At 47.9% G+C, this 21,977-nt stretch overlaps 2 protein-coding genes across 2 annotated transcripts; both read left to right on the top strand.

The window, feature by feature from the left end:
• The first annotated feature begins 2,371 nt into the window (after window positions 1–2,371).
• Window positions 2,372–3,370, top strand: LOC144930734 (olfactory receptor 52E4-like). Its single transcript, XM_078853738.1, has one exon. The coding sequence runs from the start codon at window positions 2,372–2,374 to the stop codon at window positions 3,368–3,370; it is 999 nt and encodes a 332-aa protein (XP_078709864.1).
• A 17,129-nt stretch (window positions 3,371–20,499) lies between these two features.
• Window positions 20,500–21,498, top strand: LOC144930736 (olfactory receptor 52E4-like). Its single transcript, XM_078853765.1, has one exon. It carries the CDS (start codon window positions 20,500–20,502, stop codon window positions 21,496–21,498), a length of 999 nt encoding a protein of 332 aa, XP_078709891.1.
• Window positions 21,499–21,977: the final 479 nt, after the last annotated feature.

Genomic DNA, 21,977 nt, shown 5'->3' on the forward strand with positions numbered 1-21,977 from the left:
CTTCCCTTCTCAGTGTGTCTCAATGGTTAATCACCCTCATTGCTAAAGATGTGGCCCTAATTTATAGCTAGAATTTATCTGGCTTCAGCTTTCAGCCCTTCGGTCTTGATCAGCCTTTCTCTGGTAGATTACAGAGCCATTACTAGGCATGGATTTCTCCCCATGAAAGTTTCCGCCTGATCATCTTTTTGATAAGCTATAGAGATATACATCTTCAAAGTCTATACATCTTCAGAGGTAAAATCCTTCCCCTGCTCCAACTCACCTCTCCCCTGTTTATGTATCCGAGAAACCCATCATCCCTTTATGCTACAGCATCTCACTGGGCTCTCAAGATGAGTTGGCTGTCCACAATGTCCCCGAAATCCTTTACAGGGTCCTTGCATTCCATAATACAGTGCTGTCGCCTGTGGGTTGGGCCTGCATTCCCTTTTCCAAGGATTCTGCATTTGACTGTATTAAAACTTTTTGTTTGCATGGGCCCCACATTCCAAATGCTCCAAATCAATCGGTATGCCTGCCCTGGCCACCTCATTGCAACCACTCTGCCAATCTTTGGGTCATCCGAAAATTTTATCTGCAGTGATCTTCTACTTCCTTCCAGATCATGCATGAAATTATTGAATAGCCTCAGGCATAGAACCGATCCCTGCAAAACCTGACTACAAACAGCCCCGTTCACTGACGAAGGCCTCTCAACAACAGCTTTCTGAGATCCGTCACTTAGCTTGTTTTCAGTCCATTTTGAATGTTCTCTACTGATATTATAGAGTGTTTAATTTTTTAACTCAGTATTTTCCCCCACTAAATCAAATGCTTCTGAGAAATCAAGGTCCATTGCATCTGCATGGTTCCCTTGATCCAACACATGCGTTCCCTTGATCCACAAATGTGTACTCTCCAAAAAGGGTGAAATCAGGTTTATTTGACAAGATCTGTTTTGTATAAACCTTGTTGTTGAGTGACATTAATTACATATCTAGACTTTAAAAAAAAAAAAAAAAAAAAAAGAAAACCTAATCCCAGACCATCTTTTCCATTGTTTTTTAACCTTGTCAAATCTTTTATAAAAAGCACTTTCCCTTTATTTTTTAATACTTGACATTTAACACAGGAATTGCCATAACATTTTTCTGTGATTTCTCTTGTTGTTAACATACTTAATAACCTCCTTTTTTGTTATCCTTAGCCCTGCCAAATGTGGAGTTTTCCCTGATGTCTTTAATGTCCCTTATAAATTTTCATAACTTTCCATTTGTATTCTTGGCTCTCTGGTTTCCCTTTTCCCCCTTTGCTACATATTCTTTTCCCCCTAATTGCTGCCTTCCCTTTGCCACTGAACTGGATTTTTACCCAAAGTTGTTCACTTTGTTGACTGTGCAATCATGACTTTTTCCGCAAAGAACGACCAATTTTCATTCATATTTTTCTGTATAATGTTTTCCTCCAATCAATTTTGCTGACAATTTTCTTCAGCTTTGGGGAATTAGTCCTTTGAAGCACTCAGTGTCTATAAATAGTACTGGTTGGGAACTGTTCTCTGTTTGTCCATTGGAACATAAATCAGTATATTTTTTATTTTCCTCTCCTCTCTCATATGTTCCCTTCTTTGTCTCTTCTGTAAACGGAAGAGTTCCAGACTTTTCTGCATGGTGTCAAGTATCAGGGGGCATAGCCGTGACTTTTCTATCTGTTTGCATATGGCAGCCTCCCCCATTCTCAGAGCCTGTCTTGGAAATTCCTTTTAGATATGCTATATCCAGCATGGAGACTGGGTGACCAAAACTGAGCACATATCCAGAACATGGTATTCTCCATCTCATCTCTTAGTGATCTGAAGCTTGCTTTTGTTTTGTCCACTGCTCTGAATCAGCAGGTGTTTCTCTTGAGCTGCTGTCAATGGCGCCCAGGTCTTTTCCCTGAGGTATGTTCTAAATGGGATGTTTCTCCTGGCATATGTCTTACAAAAGTTTGTTTTTTTCCACTCTCACATATCAAGCCACTTGATGAATGGGGAACTCCTACAGCATGGAGTCCCTATGCTGGCTCTCATTTTATTAAGGAATAATGATGGATAACCAGTATCCAGGCTTGTGTTTCCTGCTGGTGCCTCTTAAGGTTCCCCACCACTAAGTGTAGGACTTATTAACACAGGGAGCCCCATAAAATGTGGAACTGGCTTTAATGTGGTCATTGTTCATAGTTGTTTTCTCTGAACAATTCAAATGTCATTTTTCAGTGAGTGAAGAGCGAACAATCTGCTTCACCCATGAGAATTGCCTCCAGTAGTGCATGTAATATCTCAGATTAACGTTCTCTCTCCATCCAGGCATCCTGGGCACACACAGGAAGTCAGGGGAACGTACGGTACATGCAGGAAACAGCGTTCCGCCTCAGAGTTGGACACCGTCTCCCCTATTCCATGTCAGATTCCAACACAACCCACTTCAACAACCCCTCCACCTTCATCCTGCTTGGCATTCCTGGCTTGGAGGGAGCCCACATCTGGATCTCCATCCCCTTCTGCACAATGTACACCATAGCTGTCTTGGGGAACTTCACCATCTTGTTCATTATAAAGATGGAGCAAAGCCTCCATGGGCCCATGTATTATTTCCTCTGCATGCTGGCCATCACTGACCTGGTCATGTCCACATCCACCCTGCCCAAAATGCTGAATATCTTCTGGTTCAATACCAGGGAGATCAATTTCAGTGCCTGCCTCACCCAGATGTACGTCCTTCACTGCTTCTCAGCCATGGAGTCCGGAATCCTCGTGGCCATGGCTTTTGATCGCTATGTGGCCATCTGCCATCCCCTGAGACATTCTACCATCCTGACAAACTCTGTTGTGGCCAAGATCGGCCTGGCCGTCCTGCTGCGCAGTGGAATATTCGCATTACCCTACCCCTTCCTGGCGAGGGGGTGGCCATATTGCAGAACCAACGTCATCCCCCACTCCTATTGTGAGCACATAGCCGTGGTGAACCTGGCCTGTGCTGACATCCGCATCAGTAGTTACTACGGCCTGTTTGATCTTTTCTCTGAGATTGGAATGGACGTGTTTTTCATCACTGTGTCCTATACTCAGATCCTCCGGGCCATCTTCCGCCTCCCCACAAAGGATGCCCGGCTCAAAACTTTTGGGACCTGCATCTCTCACCTTTGTGCCACCTTAGCTTTGTATATGCCAGATTTCTTCTCCTCTCTCACGCACCGGTTTGGCCATAATGTGCCACTGCACTTCCTTGTTCTCATTGCCAATATGTACGTCCTGGTGCCCCCCTTGCTCCACCCCATCATCTACGGGGTGAGGACCAAACAAATCCGGGGCAGGCTGCTCCGGCTCTTTACTCCTAAAGGGACCTAAATGTTTTATCAGACTGAGGTTCGTGCAGAGCTGGCTGGTGCATGGTGCTGGGCTTTCTTCCCTGAATCATTTAATGAATGCATCCGATGAAGTGAGCTGTAGCTCACAAATGCTTATGCTCAAATAAATTTGTTAGTCTCTAAGGTGCCACAAGTCCTCCTTTTCTTTTTCGGATACAGGCTAACACGGCTGCTATTTGATGATTTAACTGGGAATTGGTCCTGCTTTGAGCAGGGGTTTGGACTAGATGACCTTCTGGGGTCCCTTCCAACCCTGATATTCTATGATTCTATGATTCTATGATTCTATTCTGGACAGTCAAGAGACATTAAACCCATTCCTATCTTTACTGTGCTGTGTCAGCATGATAAACTGGGGAATCAGTCTAAGTGCAATTCACTGGGTTGCCACCTTTCCAACTGCTGGTAGTTGGACTCCTGAAATGACAATCTTGCCCCATCTGTTCTGTCAAAGCTCCACCCGTGCTGTGTGTCTTCTCCCCAAGGCCCTACCCCTGTAGCTTGCTCCTGTCTTCGCCTCCCATTGCCAGTTGCTGGAACATTTTCCACCTCCTATATATGTATATCAAGGTTCCTTCCCCACTGTGAACTCTAGGGTACAGATGTGGGGACCTGCATGAAAACCTCCAAAGCTTACTTTTACCAGCATAGGTTAAAACTTCCCCAAGGTACAAACTATTTTACCCTTTGCCCTTGGACTTTCGCTGCCACCACCAAACATTTAACCGGTTCCTGGGAAAGAGTTGTTTGGAAACGTCATTCCCCCCAAAATCCTCACCAAAACCTTGCACCCCCCTTCCTGGGGAAGGTTTGATAAAAATCCTCACCCATTTGTGTAGGTGACCATAGACCCAAACCCTTGGATTTTAAGAACAATGAAAAAGCATTCAGTTTCTTACAAGAAGAAGGTTAATAGAAGAAAAAGGAAAAAGAATCACCTCTGTAAAATCAGGACAGTAAATACCTTACAGGGTAATTAGATTCAAAACATAGAGAATCCCTCTAGGCAAAACCTTAAGTTACAAAAAGACACAAAAACAGAAATATCCATTCCATTCAGAACAGCTTATTTTCTCAGCCATTTCAAGAAATCAGAATCTAACACATCTCTAGATTACTTAGTAAGATTACTTACTAAGTTCTAAGACTCCATTCCTGTTCTGCCCCCGGCAAAAACATCACATAGACAGACCCAGACCCTTTGTTTCTTCCTCCCCCCAGCTTTGAAACTATCTTGTCTCCTCATTGGTCATTTTGGTCAGGTGCCAGAGAGGTTATCCTAGCTTCTTAACCTTTTACAGGTGAAAAGGCCTTTCCTCTGGCCAGGAGGGATTTTTAAGGGGTTTACTCTTCCCTTTATATTTATGACAATATATATCTGGAAAATAAATAAATAGTGGACCTAGTCACCGCTAAAAGTAACATGTTCTCACATCTTGTGGGAAGTCACTTACTGGTTGGTGTTAACATTTTAATGTTTATTCTTACTTTGCTACTACTTCTGTGGAGGGAGAGACCCCATCAGGACTCCTGGGATGTATCTCAGCTCTGGGAGGAGAGTGGGGTGTAGTGGGTTACAGAAGGGGAAGATACATCTGGGGTCTAAAGGAGAAGATCAGAATGTCACACTGGGTAAAACAATGGTCCATATAGCCCAGAAGCCTGTCTTCCAACAGTGCCCAGTGCCAGATGCTTCAGAGGGAATGAACAGAACATGGCAATCCCCATGTGATTCATGCTCTGTCACCCACTACCAGCTTCTGGCAAACAGCGGCTAGGGACAACAACCCTGCCCATCCTGGGCAATAGCCCTTGATGGACTTCTCTAGTTCTTTCTAGAACCAGGTCATAGTTTTGGCCTTCATAACATCCTATGGCAAATGTTATCCACATCCACATGGCATCCTATGGCAGATGTTATCCACAGCTTGACTGTGAAGAAATACTTCCTTTTGTTTGTTTGAAACCTGCTGCCTATTCCTTTGATTGGATGACGCTTAGTTCTTGTGTTATGTCAAGGAGTAAATAACATTTCCTCATTCAATATCACCATTGTTATATATTTGCAACAAATCTTGTAACAATAGGTCGTGTGAGGTGTGAATATAAAAGCTACAGTTTGCTGAATGTGATTTTCTTATTTGTATGCACGTCTCGTTTTTTTATTTGCAGTTACGAATATTGACTATGTGTTAAATAGTGGTAAATCCCACAAGGCAGTTTACATTCAGAGTGTCCAGCACAATGTGAATGGACTATTCAAGTGGATGGCCCAACAATGAACACAATGTGCCATGGAAGAAACTTATCCAAACCTGATGGATTTACCTGGGGAAATTCTGGCTAGAATATAGTTTATGGTCCCTGTTATGACTCACTGAAACGTGCAAGGACTACCTGCTTCTTCCCAGCACAGGGTGTTTATTCCTCAGGTGATCAGAGGAATAATAATGGTCGCACCTTCTGGACTCATCTGCTTTTAAAGGAGATTTGGGTTGTGAATTAGAGGAATGAGGTAAAATGGAACCCTATTTCCCACCATCTTTAAACACCTGTGTCTGTAGTTTATTCAGACTAGATGCCTCTGTTTGCTCAAAATCATCAGAGAGAGAAGCCATCCTGTAACGAAGCGAAGACTCACCGGCGCGGCGCCTCCTGCTGGTTGTCCAGGGAATTAGCTCAACTCCAGCTTCGGAGCGCCCCCTGCTGGCCAGTGTCTCACCTGCCTCAGGCCCCCGTGTCCCTCCCGGACCCTGGTGCCCCTTACCCTGGGGTTCTGCCCACTGCAGTACCCCCACACATTGGGTCTCCACTCCCCGGGGAAACCTGAACCCTCTACACCCACCTTGCCTCAGTGGTTACTGCCAGTTGTCATCCAGCCCCCACTCACTGGGGCTAACTGCAGTACGTAAAGGCCATTCATGATTGGCAAGGGGGTTGGACCAGATGCCTCTGCCTTTCCCCGCACTACACCTCTGCAGCCCCAGTACCTGCTTGGGGCTTTATCCAAGGCCTCAGCCTGGGGAGTTGCCAAGCTAGGCCCTTCTCCCTCCAAGGCTGGAGAGAGAATCCTGCCTTCTGGCCCTGCAGCCTTTTTATAGGGCCCAGTCTGGCCCTCACTGGCTGCCACTCAGCCTTTTCTGATTGGCAACTCAGCCCCAGACCTCGCCAAGGGCTGGCTTTTAACTTTGGCTGAGCCGGAGCAGGGTGACTGCTCCGATACACATCACATCCACAGTTTTCATCTTTTTGTCCCCTCGACACTGTTTCACATCATCTTTACATATGGTTAAGAAACGCTCCTGAGCCACGAGGTCCAACGTTCCTTCAAAGCTTGTAACACATTTGCCCCTTGCCGGCTTCACCATCAAATCTTTCATTTTGTGTTCAGTTTCCACATTACTCACACCAGCACCCCTCTTATGATTCCTTGTCGGGGATTAGCCATTGTCCTTCCCACTCTGGCTCGGAGGGAGCCCCCTCACCTCACTATTGCAACCACCCGGTTTTATTTGGCTGCCCTGCTGGCTGGATGCTGCTGCTTGGGGGGCCCTGCTGGCCTGCCCTCTGGAGAGAAGCAAGGACCCCACAACCATTCCTGGATCCTTCCCTGGCTAGGCCTGGAGTGTTGTAAGCTTGCCTCCCACACCATAGCTCTCCTGGGTTGGATAGTTTGTCTGCCCCACCCCATCTTCCAGAGCTTGTCCCTATGGTTTTCCTGCCCTGCTCCCACAGGTTTCTAGTTTGCCCCTCTTTTCCCCTTACCTTCCATTGCTCCCCCCATTGCTTGGACCCCTTGCTTCATGCACCCATGCCCCTCCCTAAACACTTGTGTCCCTTTTCCATAGTACCCCATTTCCTTGCCTCGGTCAGCCTCCCAACATCCCCTGTCATTGGGGGGGGGCACTCCCCTGCACCCATCCCAGCCAGGAGGACAGATTGGCCTTCACCAACTCCCTCCATTCCCCCTTCCACAGGTGTTACCTCTTGCCCCTTTCCCAAATGATGGGAGAAACCGTGGGTGGGGTCTCAATCTGGGCAGTGGCTTGGTCACACCATCCCCTCCTCTTCTCTATCCCCTACCCCGGGCTGCTGCCCCTGCTCTCAACCTTGGCTCACAGAAGGAGTTTGCCTGGGAGTTCGCCTGGAGTGAGCCCAGTGAGGCTTACATCTTGCAAACTGCTCTGAGGAAGCTCATAGTAGGAAGGTGATATGGAAGGGGGGGTTCAGCTGTTGTGACCTGCACTGGATGTGCCATGTTTGTCTTTCTTCCACAGGACAGAAGCGACTTTGTCTGTACAAAGTGCAAGCTGGTCTCCATATTGGAAGAAAAGATTGAAGGTCTGGAGCAACAGATAACGACCCTGCGTTGCATACGAGAAACTGAGGATTTTCTGGACAAAACTCAGGATAGGCTTCTAGGGGCACAAAGCTCTACAGATACAGAGCAGGTTGCACAGAGGAGCCAAGAGGCCAGTGAAGAAGCTTGGCAACATGTTACCTCCAGAAGAGGTAAGTGGAATGTCCGGGTTCCAGTAACACAGACACAGGTAACTAACCGCTTTCATGTTCTCTCCACAGGTACCGTTGCGGAGAGTGGACCAGATGATATCTCTGGGGCGAGAAAGCAGAAGGAGACTCCGCTGGTTGGAAGGCATGAGATGCGATGTCCTGAGGTTGGGGGTTCCACGACCACCACTCCCAAGAGAAGGAGGCGGGTGGTGGTGGTCGGGGACTCTCTCCTCCGGGGGACTGAGTCATCTATCTGCCACCCTGACCGGGAAAACCGAGAAGTCTGCTACTTGCCAGGGCCTAAGATTCGCGATGTGACGGAGAGACTGCCGAGACTCATCAAGCCCTCGGATCGCTACCCCTTCCTGCTTCTCCACGTGGGCACCAATGATACTGCCAAGAATGACTTTGAGCGGATCACTGCGGACTACGTGGCTCTGGGAAGAAGGATAAAGGAGTTGGAGGCGCAAGTGGTGTTCTCGTCCATCCTCCCCGTGGAAGGAAAAGGCCTGGGTAGGGACCATCGAATCGTGAAAGTCAACGGATGGCTACACAGGTGGTGTCGGAGAGAAGGCTTTGGATTCTTTGACTATGGGATGGTGTTCCATGAAGGAGGAGTGCTGGGCAGAGACGGGCTCCATCTTACGAAGAGAGGGAAGAGCATCTTTGCCAGCAGGCTGGCTAACCTAGTGAGGAGGGCTTTAAACTAGGTTCACCGGGGGAAGGAGACCAAAGCCCTGACATAAGTGGGAAAGCGGGATACCGGGAGGAAGCTCAGGCAGGAATGTCTGTGAGGGGAGGGCTCCTGCCTCATACTGAGAATGAGGGGCGATAAACAGGTTATCTCAAGTGCTTATATGCAAATGCACAAAGCCTTGGAAACAAGCAGGGAGGACTGGAGGTCCTGGTGATGTCAAGGAACTATGACGTGATTGGAATAACAGAGACTTGGTGGGATAACTCACATGACTGGAGTACTGTCATGGATGGTTATAAACTGTCCAGGAAGGACAGGCAGGGCAGAAAAGGTGGGGGAGTAGCACTGTATGTAAGGGAGCAGTATGACTGCTCAGAGCTCCGGTACGAAACTGTAGAAAAACCTGAGTGTCTCTGGATTAAGTTTAGAAGTGTGAGCAACAAGAGTGATGTAGAGGTGGGAGTCTGCTATAGACCACCGGACCAGGGGGATGAGGTAGATGAGGCTTTCTTCCGGCAGCTCACTGAAGCTACTAGATCGCATGCCCTGATTCTCATGGGTGACTTTAATTTTCCTGATATCTGCTGGGAGAGCAATACAGCGGTGCATAGACAATCCAGGAAGTTTTTGGAAAGTGTAGGGGACAATTTCCTGGCGCAAGTGCTAGAGGAGCCAACTAGGGGGGGGCGCTTTTCTTGACCTGCTGCTCACAAACTGGGTAGAATTAGTGGGGGAAGCAAAAGTGGATGGGAATCTGGGAGGCAGTGACCATGAGTTGGTTGAGTTCAGGATCCTGATGCAGGGAAGAAAGGTAAGCAGCAGGATACGGACCCTGGACTTCAGGAAAGCAGACTTCGACTCCCTCTGGGAACGGAAGCCAGGATCCCCTGGGGGACTAACTTGAAGGGGAAAGGAGTCCAGGAGAGCTGGCTGTATTTCAAGGAATCCCTGTTGAGGTTTCAGGGACAAACCATCCCGATGAGTCGAAAGAATAGTAAATATGGCAGGCGACCCGCTTGGCTTAATGGTGAAATCCTAGCAGATCTTAAACATAAAAAAGAAGCTTACAAGAAGTGGAAGGTTGGACATATGACCAGGGAAGAGTATAAAAATATTGCTCAGGCATGTAGGAATGATATCTGGAGGGCCAAATCACACCTGGAGCTGCAGCTAGCGAGAGATGTCAAGAGTAACAAGAAGGGTTTCTTCAGGTATGTTGGCAACAAGAAGAAAGCCAAGGAAAGTGTGGGCCCCTTACTGAATGAGGGAGGCAACCTAGTGACAGAGGATGTGGAAAAAGCTAATGTACTCAATGCTTTTTTTGCCTCTGTCTTCACTAACAAGGTCAGCTCCCAGACTGCTGCGCTGGGAATCACAAAATGGGGAAGAGATGGCCAGCCCTCTGTGGAGATAGAGGTGGTTAGGGACTATTTAGAAAAGCTGGACGTGCACAAGTCCATGGGGCTGGACGAGATGCATCCGAGAGTGCTGAAGGAATTGGCGGCTGTGATTGCAGAGCCATTGGCCATTATCTTTGAAAACTCGTGGCGAACCGGGGAAGTCCCGGATGACTGGAAAAAGGCTAATGTAGTGCCAATCTTTATAAAAGGGAAGAAGGAGGATCCTGGGAACTACAGGCCAGTCAGTCTCACCTCAGTCCCTGGAAAAATCATGGAGCAGGTCCTCAAAGAATCAATCCTGAAGCACTTGCATGAGAGGAAAGTGATCAGGAACAGCCAGCATGGATTCACCAAGGGAAGGTCATGCCTGACTAATCTAATCGCCTTTTATGATGAGATTACTGGTCCTGTGGATGAAGGAAAAGCAGTGGATGTATTGTTTCTTGACTTTAGCAAAGCTTTTGACACGGTCTCCCACAGTATTCTTGTCAGCAAGTTAAGGAAGTATGGGCTGGATGAATGCACTATAAGGTGGGTAGAAAGCTGGCTAGATTGTCCGGCTCAACGGGTAGTGATCAATGGCTCCATGTCTAGTTGACAGCCGGTATCAAGTGGAGTGCCCCAAGGGTCGGTCCTGGGGCCGGTTTTGTTCAATATCTTCATAAATGATCTGGAGGATGGTGTGGATTGCACTCTCAGCAAATTTGCGGATGATACTAAACTGGGAGGAGTGGTAGATATGCTGGAGGGGAGGGATAGGATACAGAAGGACCTAGACAAATTGGAGGATTGGGCCAAAAGAAATCTGATGAGGTTCAATAAGGATAAGTGCAGGGTCCTGCACTTAGGAAGGAAGAATCCAATGCACCGCTACAGACTAGGGACCGAATGGCTAGGCAGCAGTTCTGCGGAAAAGGACCTGGGGGTGACAGTGGACGAGAAGCTGGATATGAGTCAGCAGTGTGCCCTTGTTGCCAAGAAGGCCAATGGCATTTTGGGATGTATAAGTAGGGGCATAGCGAGCAGATCAAGGGACGTGATCGTTCCCCTCTATTCGACATTGGTGAGGCCTCATCTGGAGTACTGTGTCCAGTTTTGGGCCCCACACTTCAAGAAGGATGTGGATAAATTGGAGAGAGTCCAGCGAAGGGCAACAAAAATGATTAGGGGTCTGGAACACATGAGTTATGAGGAGAGGCTGAGGGAGCTGGGATTGTTTAGCCTGCAGAAGAGAAGAATGAGGGGGGATTTGATAGCTGCTTTCAACAACCTGAAAGGGGGTTCCAAAGAGGATGGCTCTAGACTTTTCTCAATGGTAGCAGATGACAGAACGAGGAGTAATGGTCTCAAGTTGCAGTGGGGGAGGTTTAGATTGGATATTAGGAAAAACGTTTTCACTAAGAGGGTGGTGAAACACTGGAATGCGTTACCTAGGGAGGTGGTAGAATCTCCTTCCTTAGAGGTTTTTAAGGTCAGGCTTGACAAAGCCCTGGCTGGGATGATTTAACTGGGAATTGGTCCTGCTTTGAGCAGGGGGTTGGACTAGATGATCTTCTGGGGTCCCTTCCAACCCTGATATTCTATGATTCTATGATTCTATGAAATCAAACAAAGTCACAATTTAAGACTTGTACAAACTAGATAGGATTTGGATCAGCAATATCTCACACTTAATAATGACACAAACAGGCTTCTAGATTCATGAGATGCAGACTGCATCTGCTTTGCAGCCTAGGTTCCCATCCCTTGTTTCAAGTCCTTTGTCTTCAAGAGACTCTTTCAGGTATTGATTTGTTTGGAAGTGAAGACAAGTGATGATGTCACTCACCCTCTTTTATACTTTCTTTCAAGTTGCTGGAAAGTCAATGCATGTGATGTGAGGGCTCCACCCCCATTGGCCAACCATTCTCCATTCTCTCCTTGCTATCTCTGGGAAGGCTTCCTTACACTGAGTTCCTGTGTTAGTGGGAAGTTCCACCACTGACTGAGCTGCATCCATTTTCAAGGGCATACAGGTCTTACCATCCTCACAGAGAGTCTGCGAGATACCATTACTGTGCTTCATTGACAATAAACCTGGCCTGGTGCCTTTGTCAATTAATGGATCTTATGGTCACTGGGCGGTTCGCTCAATTTCTGCCATGCTAGTTGTCTGCGCAGGGCTGAGGTGGCACACAGAGGGGACACACATGCAGCTAAACATCTGTCAACATCTCACCACACCCCGGAGTCCTGACTTCCCTGTCATAACCATCGTTTCTCTTTCACATGAAGGAGGAAATGGCTTCCCGTTCTGGCAGAGGCTGTTCGTTGGATGGGATTAAGAGGAAACACTGGAAGGATACTGATCCTTCACCATCCTCTTAAATTGAATCCGAGGTTTTCAGAACTAGCTGCAGATTGTGAGCTCCCCACTCCTGGGAAGTGTGAATTCTGGGACTCCACTTCCACTCCCTCTCAGAAAGCTGCCAACAGATCACAGTCACTGCGGTTGATTTGGGGGAACAGACTCATAGAATCATAGAATAACAGAGTTGAAAGGGACCTCAGGAGGTCATCTAGTCCAACTCCCTGCTCAAAGCAGGACCACTCCCCAACTAAATCATCCCAGCTAGAGCTTTGTCAAGCCTGACCTTAAAAACTTCTATGGAAGGAGATTCCACCACCTCCCTAGGTAACCCATTACAATGTTTCACCACATTCCTAGTGAAAAAGTTTTTTCTAATATCCAACCTAAACCTCCCCCACTGCAACTTGGGACCATTGCTCCTTGTTCTGTCATCTGCTAGGGTGCGAACCAATGCACGACGGAGCACTGGGACAGGAGCCAGTTTGCCCCGTGACCCCTTCCCACAAAGCTTGGCGGCTGAAGGGGAAGGGGTGCTCTGCGGGAGCTGCCCAAGGTGCACCACTCCGAATGCCCTGCAAGTGCTGCAATTCTGGCCATGCCATTGCGCTGGCCGCTGACAGTGTGAACACACAGCAGAGCGATCCCTGCAGCACCCTCCGGGGGGGGGGGGCGTGTTAACTCCCATGTATTTAAATCTGCAAGTGTGGACATAGCCTAAGTCTGTTCCCTTGAAGTGACCACAGTGACCATGATGCGTTGGCAGTTTTCTCAGTGGGAGCGGAAGTGGAGTCCAGGAGTTCCCGCCTCAGGGAAGTGGGGATCTCACAAAATCCAGCTAGTTCTGAAAACCTCAGATTCACCTTGACAGGATGGCAATCGCTCAGATTCCCTCTTCCAGCCTTTTCTCTGCATCCCACCTGTCAAGGTTCCTTCCCCACTCTGAACTCTAGGGTACAGATGTGGGGACCTGCATGAAAACCTCCTGAGCTTACTTTTACCAGCTTAGGTTAAAACTTCCCCAAGGTACAAACTATTTTACCCTTGGACTTCCACTGCCACCTCCAAACTTTATCTGGGTTCCTGAGAAAACGGAGTTTGGACACGTCTTTCCCACCAAAATCATCCCAACCCTTGTACGTCACTTCCTGGGGAAGGTTTGGTAAAAATCCTCACCAATTTGCATAGGTGACCACAGACCCAAACCCTTGGATCTTAGAACAATGAAAAAGCAATCAGTTTCCTTACAAGAAGACTTTTAATAGAAGCAAAAAAAAAAAATCACCTCTGTAAAATCAGGATGGTGAATACCTTACAGGGTAATTAGATTCAAAACATAGAGAATCCCTCTAGGGAAAACCTTAAGTTACAAAAAAAGACACACAGACAGAAATATTCATTCTATTCAGCACAGCTATTTTCTCAGCCATTTAAAGAAATCATAATCTAACACATCTCTAGCTAGATTACTTACTATGTTCTAAGACTCCATTCCTGTTCTGTCCCCAGCAAAAGCATCACACAGACAGCCCCAGACCCTTTGTTTTTCTCCCTCCTCCCAGTTTTTGAAAGTATCTTGTCTCCTCATTGGTCATTTTGGTCAGGTGCCAGCGAGGTTACCTTTAGCTTCTTAACTCTTTACAGGTGAGAGGATTTTTCCTCTGGCCAGGAGGGATTTTAAAGGGGTTTACCTTTCCCTTTATATTTATGACACCACCCAACAAACAGTCCCTGAAAGAGCAGGAGTCCATTTCCCTACTGGTATGGAGAGACTGTGGTTACAGCAGGGAAGTCAGGACTCCTGGATTCTGTCTGTCATCGTGTCTCTCATTCTCTGTGTGACCTTGGCCTGCTCATATCGCCCCGTGCCTCAGTTTACCTATGTGTATACTGGGGATGTTTTTATAATGACTTTCCGTTGCTAACTGTTTTGTAGAACCTTCAATGACAGGTGTGGCACAGTATGATGATAGTGAGGAGATTTATTGATCTCTTATCCCGTAGTGACAGTCCCATATGTCCATAGAAAGTGCTCATGTCTCCCCTCTGTCATCTTTCTCCAGATCTGTCTGTCTACTATCTACCCATCCATCCTTGGCATTTACAGGGTACCAGAGCTGAGGGACATCTAGCCATTATCCCTTATGTTCTTTCTCATCAACTATATTTTATAAATATACACAAATACACAAACAGCCAATTCCTCTCTGACTCCAGGAGTTCTCATCTCCCTTTGCGAAGGTTCCTTCATTACTGTTTACTCCTAAAGCTGGATAATTATCACAGAAGCGTAGACATGCTTGTCTACAGCCTGTTTACATTCAGATGTTCTCTTCTCCTCTAGAGGCTGAATGAATCCCACTAGGATTACACACAGCTATATTATAAACAGTTCACACCCCTGTGTCAGTTCTGAGCATGGGATGCTGCTGCAGAAGATGGAGTGAGAGATTTGTAGGACACGGCTACCTGAGAGGGATTTGCAGGGAAGACACTTCCATTTCAGCAGTCACGGGCACCCATCTCTTGCTGAGGAGCTCACCTGCTCGACAAACCCAGTGCAATGTGAGTATGGAGGGATAGAAAGTACGTCTCCGGTTCTTGCCATTCCGCACAACCATGACACATCCCAGGGCCCTTGCCATAAGTGATGAGTTTGCCAAAGAATCACTGGACAAAATGTCACTCTTTTCTGTGCACCCCTGGTCATCCCGCCTGATGGACTACCGCCCCGAGGTGGTGCATTTAAGTGGCACAGTGAATCCTTCAGGATGAAAGATGTTAGTAGATGTGCAAGACAAGGCTAAACTCTGAGACCATAGCCCATACTTCACTCATTCCCCAGTGAGGCAAAACTCCCTTTAGAGCAAGTACTGAGAACAGATGTCCAGAGCCAGCTGTGTGCTACTCCACTTGCATTTCAGAACTCTGTCTGTTTTGTTTTGTTTTTTTGAAGCAAAGAAGAATTTTATTTGCATGACACTTTTTTTTTTTTGAAGCAGAAAATAATTTTATTTGTGTAACACTTACAAAGAATCACCAAAAAGGATAAAGCAAAACTATGCAACAAAACAAAAGCAAACACAAAGTATAACACAGCAGCCTTCAGGAGGGAGAAGTGTTCAGGCTAGCCTGGGCCCAGAGCGGGGGGGCTTCCTCGACACTCGTGGTCTTCCACCCCCCTGAGTTACCTGGTGGCCTAGAGTGGGGGGGCTTCCTCGACACTCATGGTCTTCCACCCCCCTGAGTTACCTAGTGCCACGCCCAGTGTCACCGATTATTCCTCTCCTGAGAGTGCCCGACAAGATGGGCACGGCTGCGGGGTGGGCGGTTTGGGGGTGGGGGGGACGTACACCCACATGTGATAGGACCCCTCCTAGGTGACAGTGATGGTGGTATCCACAGCGGCAGCGGCTGGGGTCTCTCGCTCTTCCCCTCAATCAAAGGGTCAGATGGAGGGAACCGGACGGGGTCACCGAGCAGAGAACCCCAGACAGCGCCCACCGCTCCTCGAAGGCGTGAAGGGAGCCGGTGGACGCCGCCCAGAGGAACACCGCCCGTATACGTGAATGTACTGAGGATCGGAAAACAGCCCTACAGTCACAGGACGCTTCATTGGCCAACCTCCCCTCTCTGGTTTTATAGATGGCTGTTTTAGCTAGGGCTAGGAGGAGGTTAACCAGGAGATCCCGCGACTTTGTGGGGCCACGGATGGGGAGTGTGTAGATAAAAAAGTGAGGGGAAAAGTGGAGCCAAAAACATAATAAAATATTCGTGAGGAGCCAGAAAAGGGGCTGCAGCTTGGCACACTCTAGATATACGTGCGCCAGGGTTTCCCTCACGTTGCAAAAAGTATCCAGGCAAGTATCCAGGATGGGGGTGAACCATGTCAAAAACACACCCGTGCTCACAGCTCCGTGAAGGAGCCGCCAACTAATGTCCTCGACAGGCCTCGAGACCAAGGTGGAATACAGGCTGGCCCACCGGGGCTGCTCACCCTCCAAAGGTGGCAGGAGGTCCCGCCACTTTGTATCGGGGCGGGACACCAGGGTGAGGGTGTGAAGGGTGTGAAGCATGAGTGTGTATAGATGTTTCCTTGGCGCGGTTTGGAAGCTGACTGGCTGCAGTTCATGCAGCCGGCTCGCAGTGAAAGGGTAAGGGGTTTGTTGGGATCTACAGGCTAGTGGCCGAATTGAAAGGTCCGGCGGGCCTGGGGTAGAGGGTGGGCAGGGTGCGCCCTCGCGCAGGGCTCGGCTGAGATAAGCCCGAGCAGTGGGTATCAAAACGGCCTTCACCTCCTGAAGTATGTGCCGGGGGGTATGAGGTCTGGAGAGCCCCATGCACCGAGTGAGCGTCAGGGGATCCGGCCAGTCTCCCCGGTTGTAGTCCAGGAGGTCTCCGACTCTCATGACTTCTGCCAGGACCAACCTCTGGCGCACCGAGCGGGACTCCGCCACCTGCAGACGGAGCTGGGGGTTGTGTAGCAGGGTCTGCTGGAAAGCTTGGAGGTGCTAGGGCTCCTCACTAGAACAGTAATGAGAATTTTTCAACATGGGTAACACATACTTTCTCCGAGCTTCATTCGAGAAGTCGGCTGAACTGTTCTGCCTGAAACTTTCAAAAAACAATTCTGCTCGAAGCAGACACCCAGCATGGGAAATTTCAGTCCGAACACCTAAAATTTAGCAAACTTATAAGCAACTGAAAAAGAGGTTTTCTAATGGAAGGTGTCAGACAGACTTAGCTGTAGGTGATGCCACCAGCACCACCTACAATGGCTAATCCATTTGTCAATCCCATTCTTCTATGCTTTTTGGTCCAGTAATGTTGGTAGTGTTGGGAACACTGGGGCATGGCCACTAGGTAACTCGAGGGGATGGAAGACCACGAGTGTCGATGAAGCCCCCTCGCACTAGGCCCAGGTGTCCTTGGCCCCCCCGCCTGGAGGCACACACAGCAGTTATGCTGAGAATCTGCAACAGTATGTTGCAGAGTCAGACTGCCTGAAACTAAGCAAGGCCAAACAGGGGAGATATGAAAGAACAATGCTGAATAAAGCAGCTTTATGTATAGTTTAACAAATGATACAGAGAATCAGGGAACTAGCTGGGAACTGGATTGGCTGGCTAGATGGATACTTGGGGCAGCTTGCTATTGGATAAGTATGCTGAGAAAAAGGATGTATAAAAGCCTGTGTAAGTTCCTGCTCTGTTGTGCAGGATTTGAGATTTTATTCTCCCTGTACCTTTTTGCAGCTGCAAATAAACTTTTCTGCTTCTCCACCCCGTTGTGATTATTGGGTGTAGCACACCGGGTAATGAACCACTCAAGCTGTTGTTCAGCCTCTCGGCACTGGGTGCCGGCAACAGTAGCAAGGAGTTCTACAGGCCAAATATGGATTATGTTAGAAATTTTCTTTTCTCAGTGTTATATGTTCAGACTTTCAATTTAACTAAATGTTCCCTTGTTCATGTTATGACACACTGTAGTGGGGTAGACACCCGCTCCTGTCCTGAGGGGCTTAGAACAGCCCAGGAGGGGGCTGTGGCTGGGGCAAACAGCCCATGTTGAGCAGGGAAGTAGGCTCAGCTGGGGCCATGCCACAGTTAGGGCTCAGCTGGCCTTATAAGTAGGCAGTGAGCCAGGCGCTGACTGTCTCTCACTTTTGGAGAAGGAAGGACCTGGCTGCAGGGAGTACCTAGGTTGAAGCAGGGCTAGGTAAAGGCCTAAGGATCTGGGGAGCTCTGGCCTGGAAAATCCCAGGCTGCGGCCTAGTAGAAGGCTAGGCAGGTACTGGGGTTGCAAAGGGGGCAGCCCACGGGTAGGCCGAGGCAGCAGGTCCACACCCCTCCTTGCCAGTGATGAGTGGCTTTTACACTGCAGTCTGCCCCTGATACAAGGGGCTAGTTGGTGACTGGCAGTAGCCTTACACTGAGGTGAGGTGGGGATAGGGGCTGTGGGTTCCCCCGGGTAGGGGGGACCCTGAGAGACAGTGGGTGTACTGCCAGGGGCAGCCATCCAAGGCGCACCGGGTCCGGAAGGGACGTGGGTCCAGTGATAGGGTGGATCACTGGCCTGCAGAGGGTGCTCTGGAGCCTGGTGAGCTAATTCCTGATGAAGACCAGCAGGAGGCGCTGCAGGGGTTAGTCCACACGCTTTTACACACACATTAAATATAAATGCCTGATTTACTTTCTTTATCAATAGATCCATAATGTTTAAAAACAGAGGGGACCATTTGATCATCCAGTCTGATCTCCTCCTGTAAAACACAGGCTCGTTAAATTTCATTCAGTTACCGCTGCATTGAGCCAAAAGACTTGTGTGTGACTAAGGCCTAGCCTATGTTACCTAGGGAGATGGTAGAATCTCTTTCCTTTAAGGTTTTTAAGATCAGGGTTGACAAAAGCCCTGGCTGTGATAATTTAGTTGGGGATTGGCCCTTCTTTGAGCAGGGGGTTGGACTAGATGACCTCCTGAGGTCCCTTCCAACCCTAATCTTCTATGATTTTACATGATAAAATGATAGAGCCATAGATTTATAAGGGAACACAAAGTACAGCTAGTCTAACCCCCTGACAAGATGCAGGATTTGGTTTGTATTAGTCATCTAAGACTGATGGCTATTCACACGTCTTTAGAAAACCTCCACAGAAGGAGCTTCCATGACTTCCCTGGGAGTCTGTTCCATTGGCCTCTTGTACTTACAGTTAGGAAGGTTTCCCTGAAATTTAATTTAAATCTGCTATGCTGAAATTTGAACCCATTGCCTCTTGTCCTGCTCCTCTGTGGTAAGACAGAATAACTTTTCTCCACCTTTTTATGGCAGCCTTTCAAGTATTTGAAGACCACTATCATGTCCCCCATTAATCTACTGTTTCCAAATAAATATACTGGTGCCTTTGGCTTGCTCATACAGTTTGCATTCCATCCCTTGCATACAATTTGTTATTTGCCTATGGATCCTTTCCAGGTTCTCTACATCCTTTCACTATATTGTTGAGACAAATTGGACACATTATTCCAGTTTTCAGAGTAGCAGCCGTGTTCGTCTGTATTCGCAAAAAGAAAAGGAGTACTTGTGGCACCTTAGAGACGAACCAATTTATTTGAGCATAAGCTTTCGTGAGCTACAGCATCTGATGAAGTGAGCTGTAGCTCACGAAAGCTCATGCTCAAATAAATTGGTTCGTCTCTAAGGTGCCACAAGTACTCCTTTTCATTATTCCAGTTGAGACCTAACCCACCCTTGCTGCAATTTAAGTCCATTGCTTCTTGACCTATCATCAGAGGTTAAGGAGAACAATTTTTCTCCCTCCTTGCAACAACCTTTTAGGTATTTCAAAACTGTTATCATGTCCCTGCTCAGTCTTCTCTTTTTCAGACTAAACAAACCTAGTCCTTTCAGCCTTCCCTTTCCTCTCTTGTGTAAACTAGAGAGTCCCAGACATTTCTGTGTGTTTGTATATGGCAGCCTCCACCATTCTCAGAGCCTTTCTGGGAAATCCCTTTTAGTTATGCTATATCCATAATAGAGACTGGGTGACTAAAACTGAACACATATCCAGACATCCCATATCTTAGTGATCGGAACACTGCTTTTGTTTTGTCCACTGCTGTGTATGAGCAGGTGCTTCTCTTGAGCTGCTATCTATGGCACTCAGGTCTTTTCCCCGAGGCATGTTCTAATTGGGATGTTTCTCCCAGCACATGTCTTGGCAAAGGTTTGGTGTTTTTTTCACTCTCAGATTTTGAGCAACTGGATGAATGGAGAACTCCCTACAGTATGGACTCCCTATCCTGTCTCTCTTTCCATTAAGGACCAATGATGGATAACCAGTATCCACATTTGTCTCCTGCTGGTGCCTCCTAAGGTTCCCCCAACACAAAGTGAAGGAATTATTAATTCAGGGAGCACCACAAAATATGGAATTGGATTTAGTACGCTCACTATTCATAGTTATTGTCTCTGAATAATGAAAATGTATTTTTTCAGTGTGTGAAGAGTGATCTGTCTCCTTCTCCCATGAGAACAGCCTCCACTTGTGCATGTAATGTCTCATATTGATGTTGTCTCTCCATTCAGGCATTTCTACTGCGACCCTCATCCGAGACCCTAGGAACACACAGAAAGTCAGGGGAACATACAGTGCATGCAGGAGACACACTTATGCCACAGAGTTGGACACCTTCTCCCCTACTCCATGTCCGATTCCAACACAACTCACTTCACCAACCCCTCCACCTTCATCCTGCTGGGCATTCCTGGCCTGGAGGCAGCCCACGTCTGGATCTCCATCCCCTTCTGTGCTATGTACACCACAGCTGTGTTGGGGAACTTCACTATCCTCTTCATTGTGAAGACAGAGCAGAGCCTCCATGGGCCCATGTACTATTTCCTCTGCATGCTGGCCGTCACTGACCTGGTCATGTCCGCATCCACCCTGCCCAAAATGCTGAGCATCTTCTGGTTCAATTCCAGGGAGATCAATTTCAGTGCCTGCCTCACCCAGATGTACTTCATTCACTGCTTCTCAGAGATGGAATCTGGAATCCTTGTGGCCATGGCTTATGATCGCTACGTGGCCATTTGCCATCCTCTGAGATATTCCACAACCCTGACAAACTCTGTTGTGGCCAAGATAGGCCTGGCCGTGGTGCTGCGCAATGGCATACTCGCATTACCCTATCCCTTCCTTGCGAGGCGATGGCCATATTGCAGTACCAACATCATTCCCCACTCCTATTGTGTGCATATAGCCGTGGTGAAGCTGGCCTGTGCTGACATCCACATCAGTAGTTACTATGGTCTGTTTGATCTTTTCTCTGTCATCGGAATGGATGTATTTTTTATCGCCGTGTCCTATACTCAGATCCTCCGGGCCATCTTCCGCCTCCCCACAAAGGATGCCCGGCTCAAAACTTTTGGGACCTGCATCTCTCATCTTTGTGCCATCTTAGCTTTGTACATCCCAGATTTCTTCTCCTCTCTCACGCACCGGTTTGTCCACAACGTTCCACTGCATTCCCTCATTCTCATTACCAGTGTGTACCTGCTGGTGCCCCCCATGCTACACCCCATCATTTACGGATTGAGGACCAAACAGATCCGGGGAAGGCTGCTCCAGCTATTTACACGTAGAGAGACCTAAATATTTTCTCCTTGTGCTCTGGCTCTCATATTGAGCTCTGTGCAAAGCTGGCTGGTGCATGGTGCTGGGGCCTCTTCCCTGAATCACTTACTGGACAGACAAACTTTAAACTCTTTCCTGTCCTCAGTGTGCTGTATCAATATGATAAACTGGGGAGTCAGTCATGTGTACTACACTGGGTTGCCACCTTTCTAATTGCTGGTAGCTGGATCCCTGAAATTGCAATCATGCCACAACTCTTCCGTCAAGCCTTGACACTGCTGTGTGTCTTCTCCCCAAGGCCCTGCCCCATCACTTGCTCCTGTCTTTCCCTCCCCTTCTCACCTGTGACCCACTCATCTCTAAAATCAGTCTGTTCTCTCATCTTATGGCCAGTCCCTTAAGGGACACGGTTAGTGTTAACATTTTAATGTTTATTCTTACTTTGTTACAAACTCTGTGGAGAGAGATGCCAGGAGTCCTGATGGGGTCTCTGTATC

The sequence above is a fragment of the Lepidochelys kempii genome, chromosome 1 (genome assembly GCF_965140285.1).
Source record: "Lepidochelys kempii isolate rLepKem1 chromosome 1, rLepKem1.hap1, whole genome shotgun sequence".
NCBI classification, from domain to species: domain Eukaryota; kingdom Metazoa; phylum Chordata; order Testudines; family Cheloniidae; genus Lepidochelys; species Lepidochelys kempii.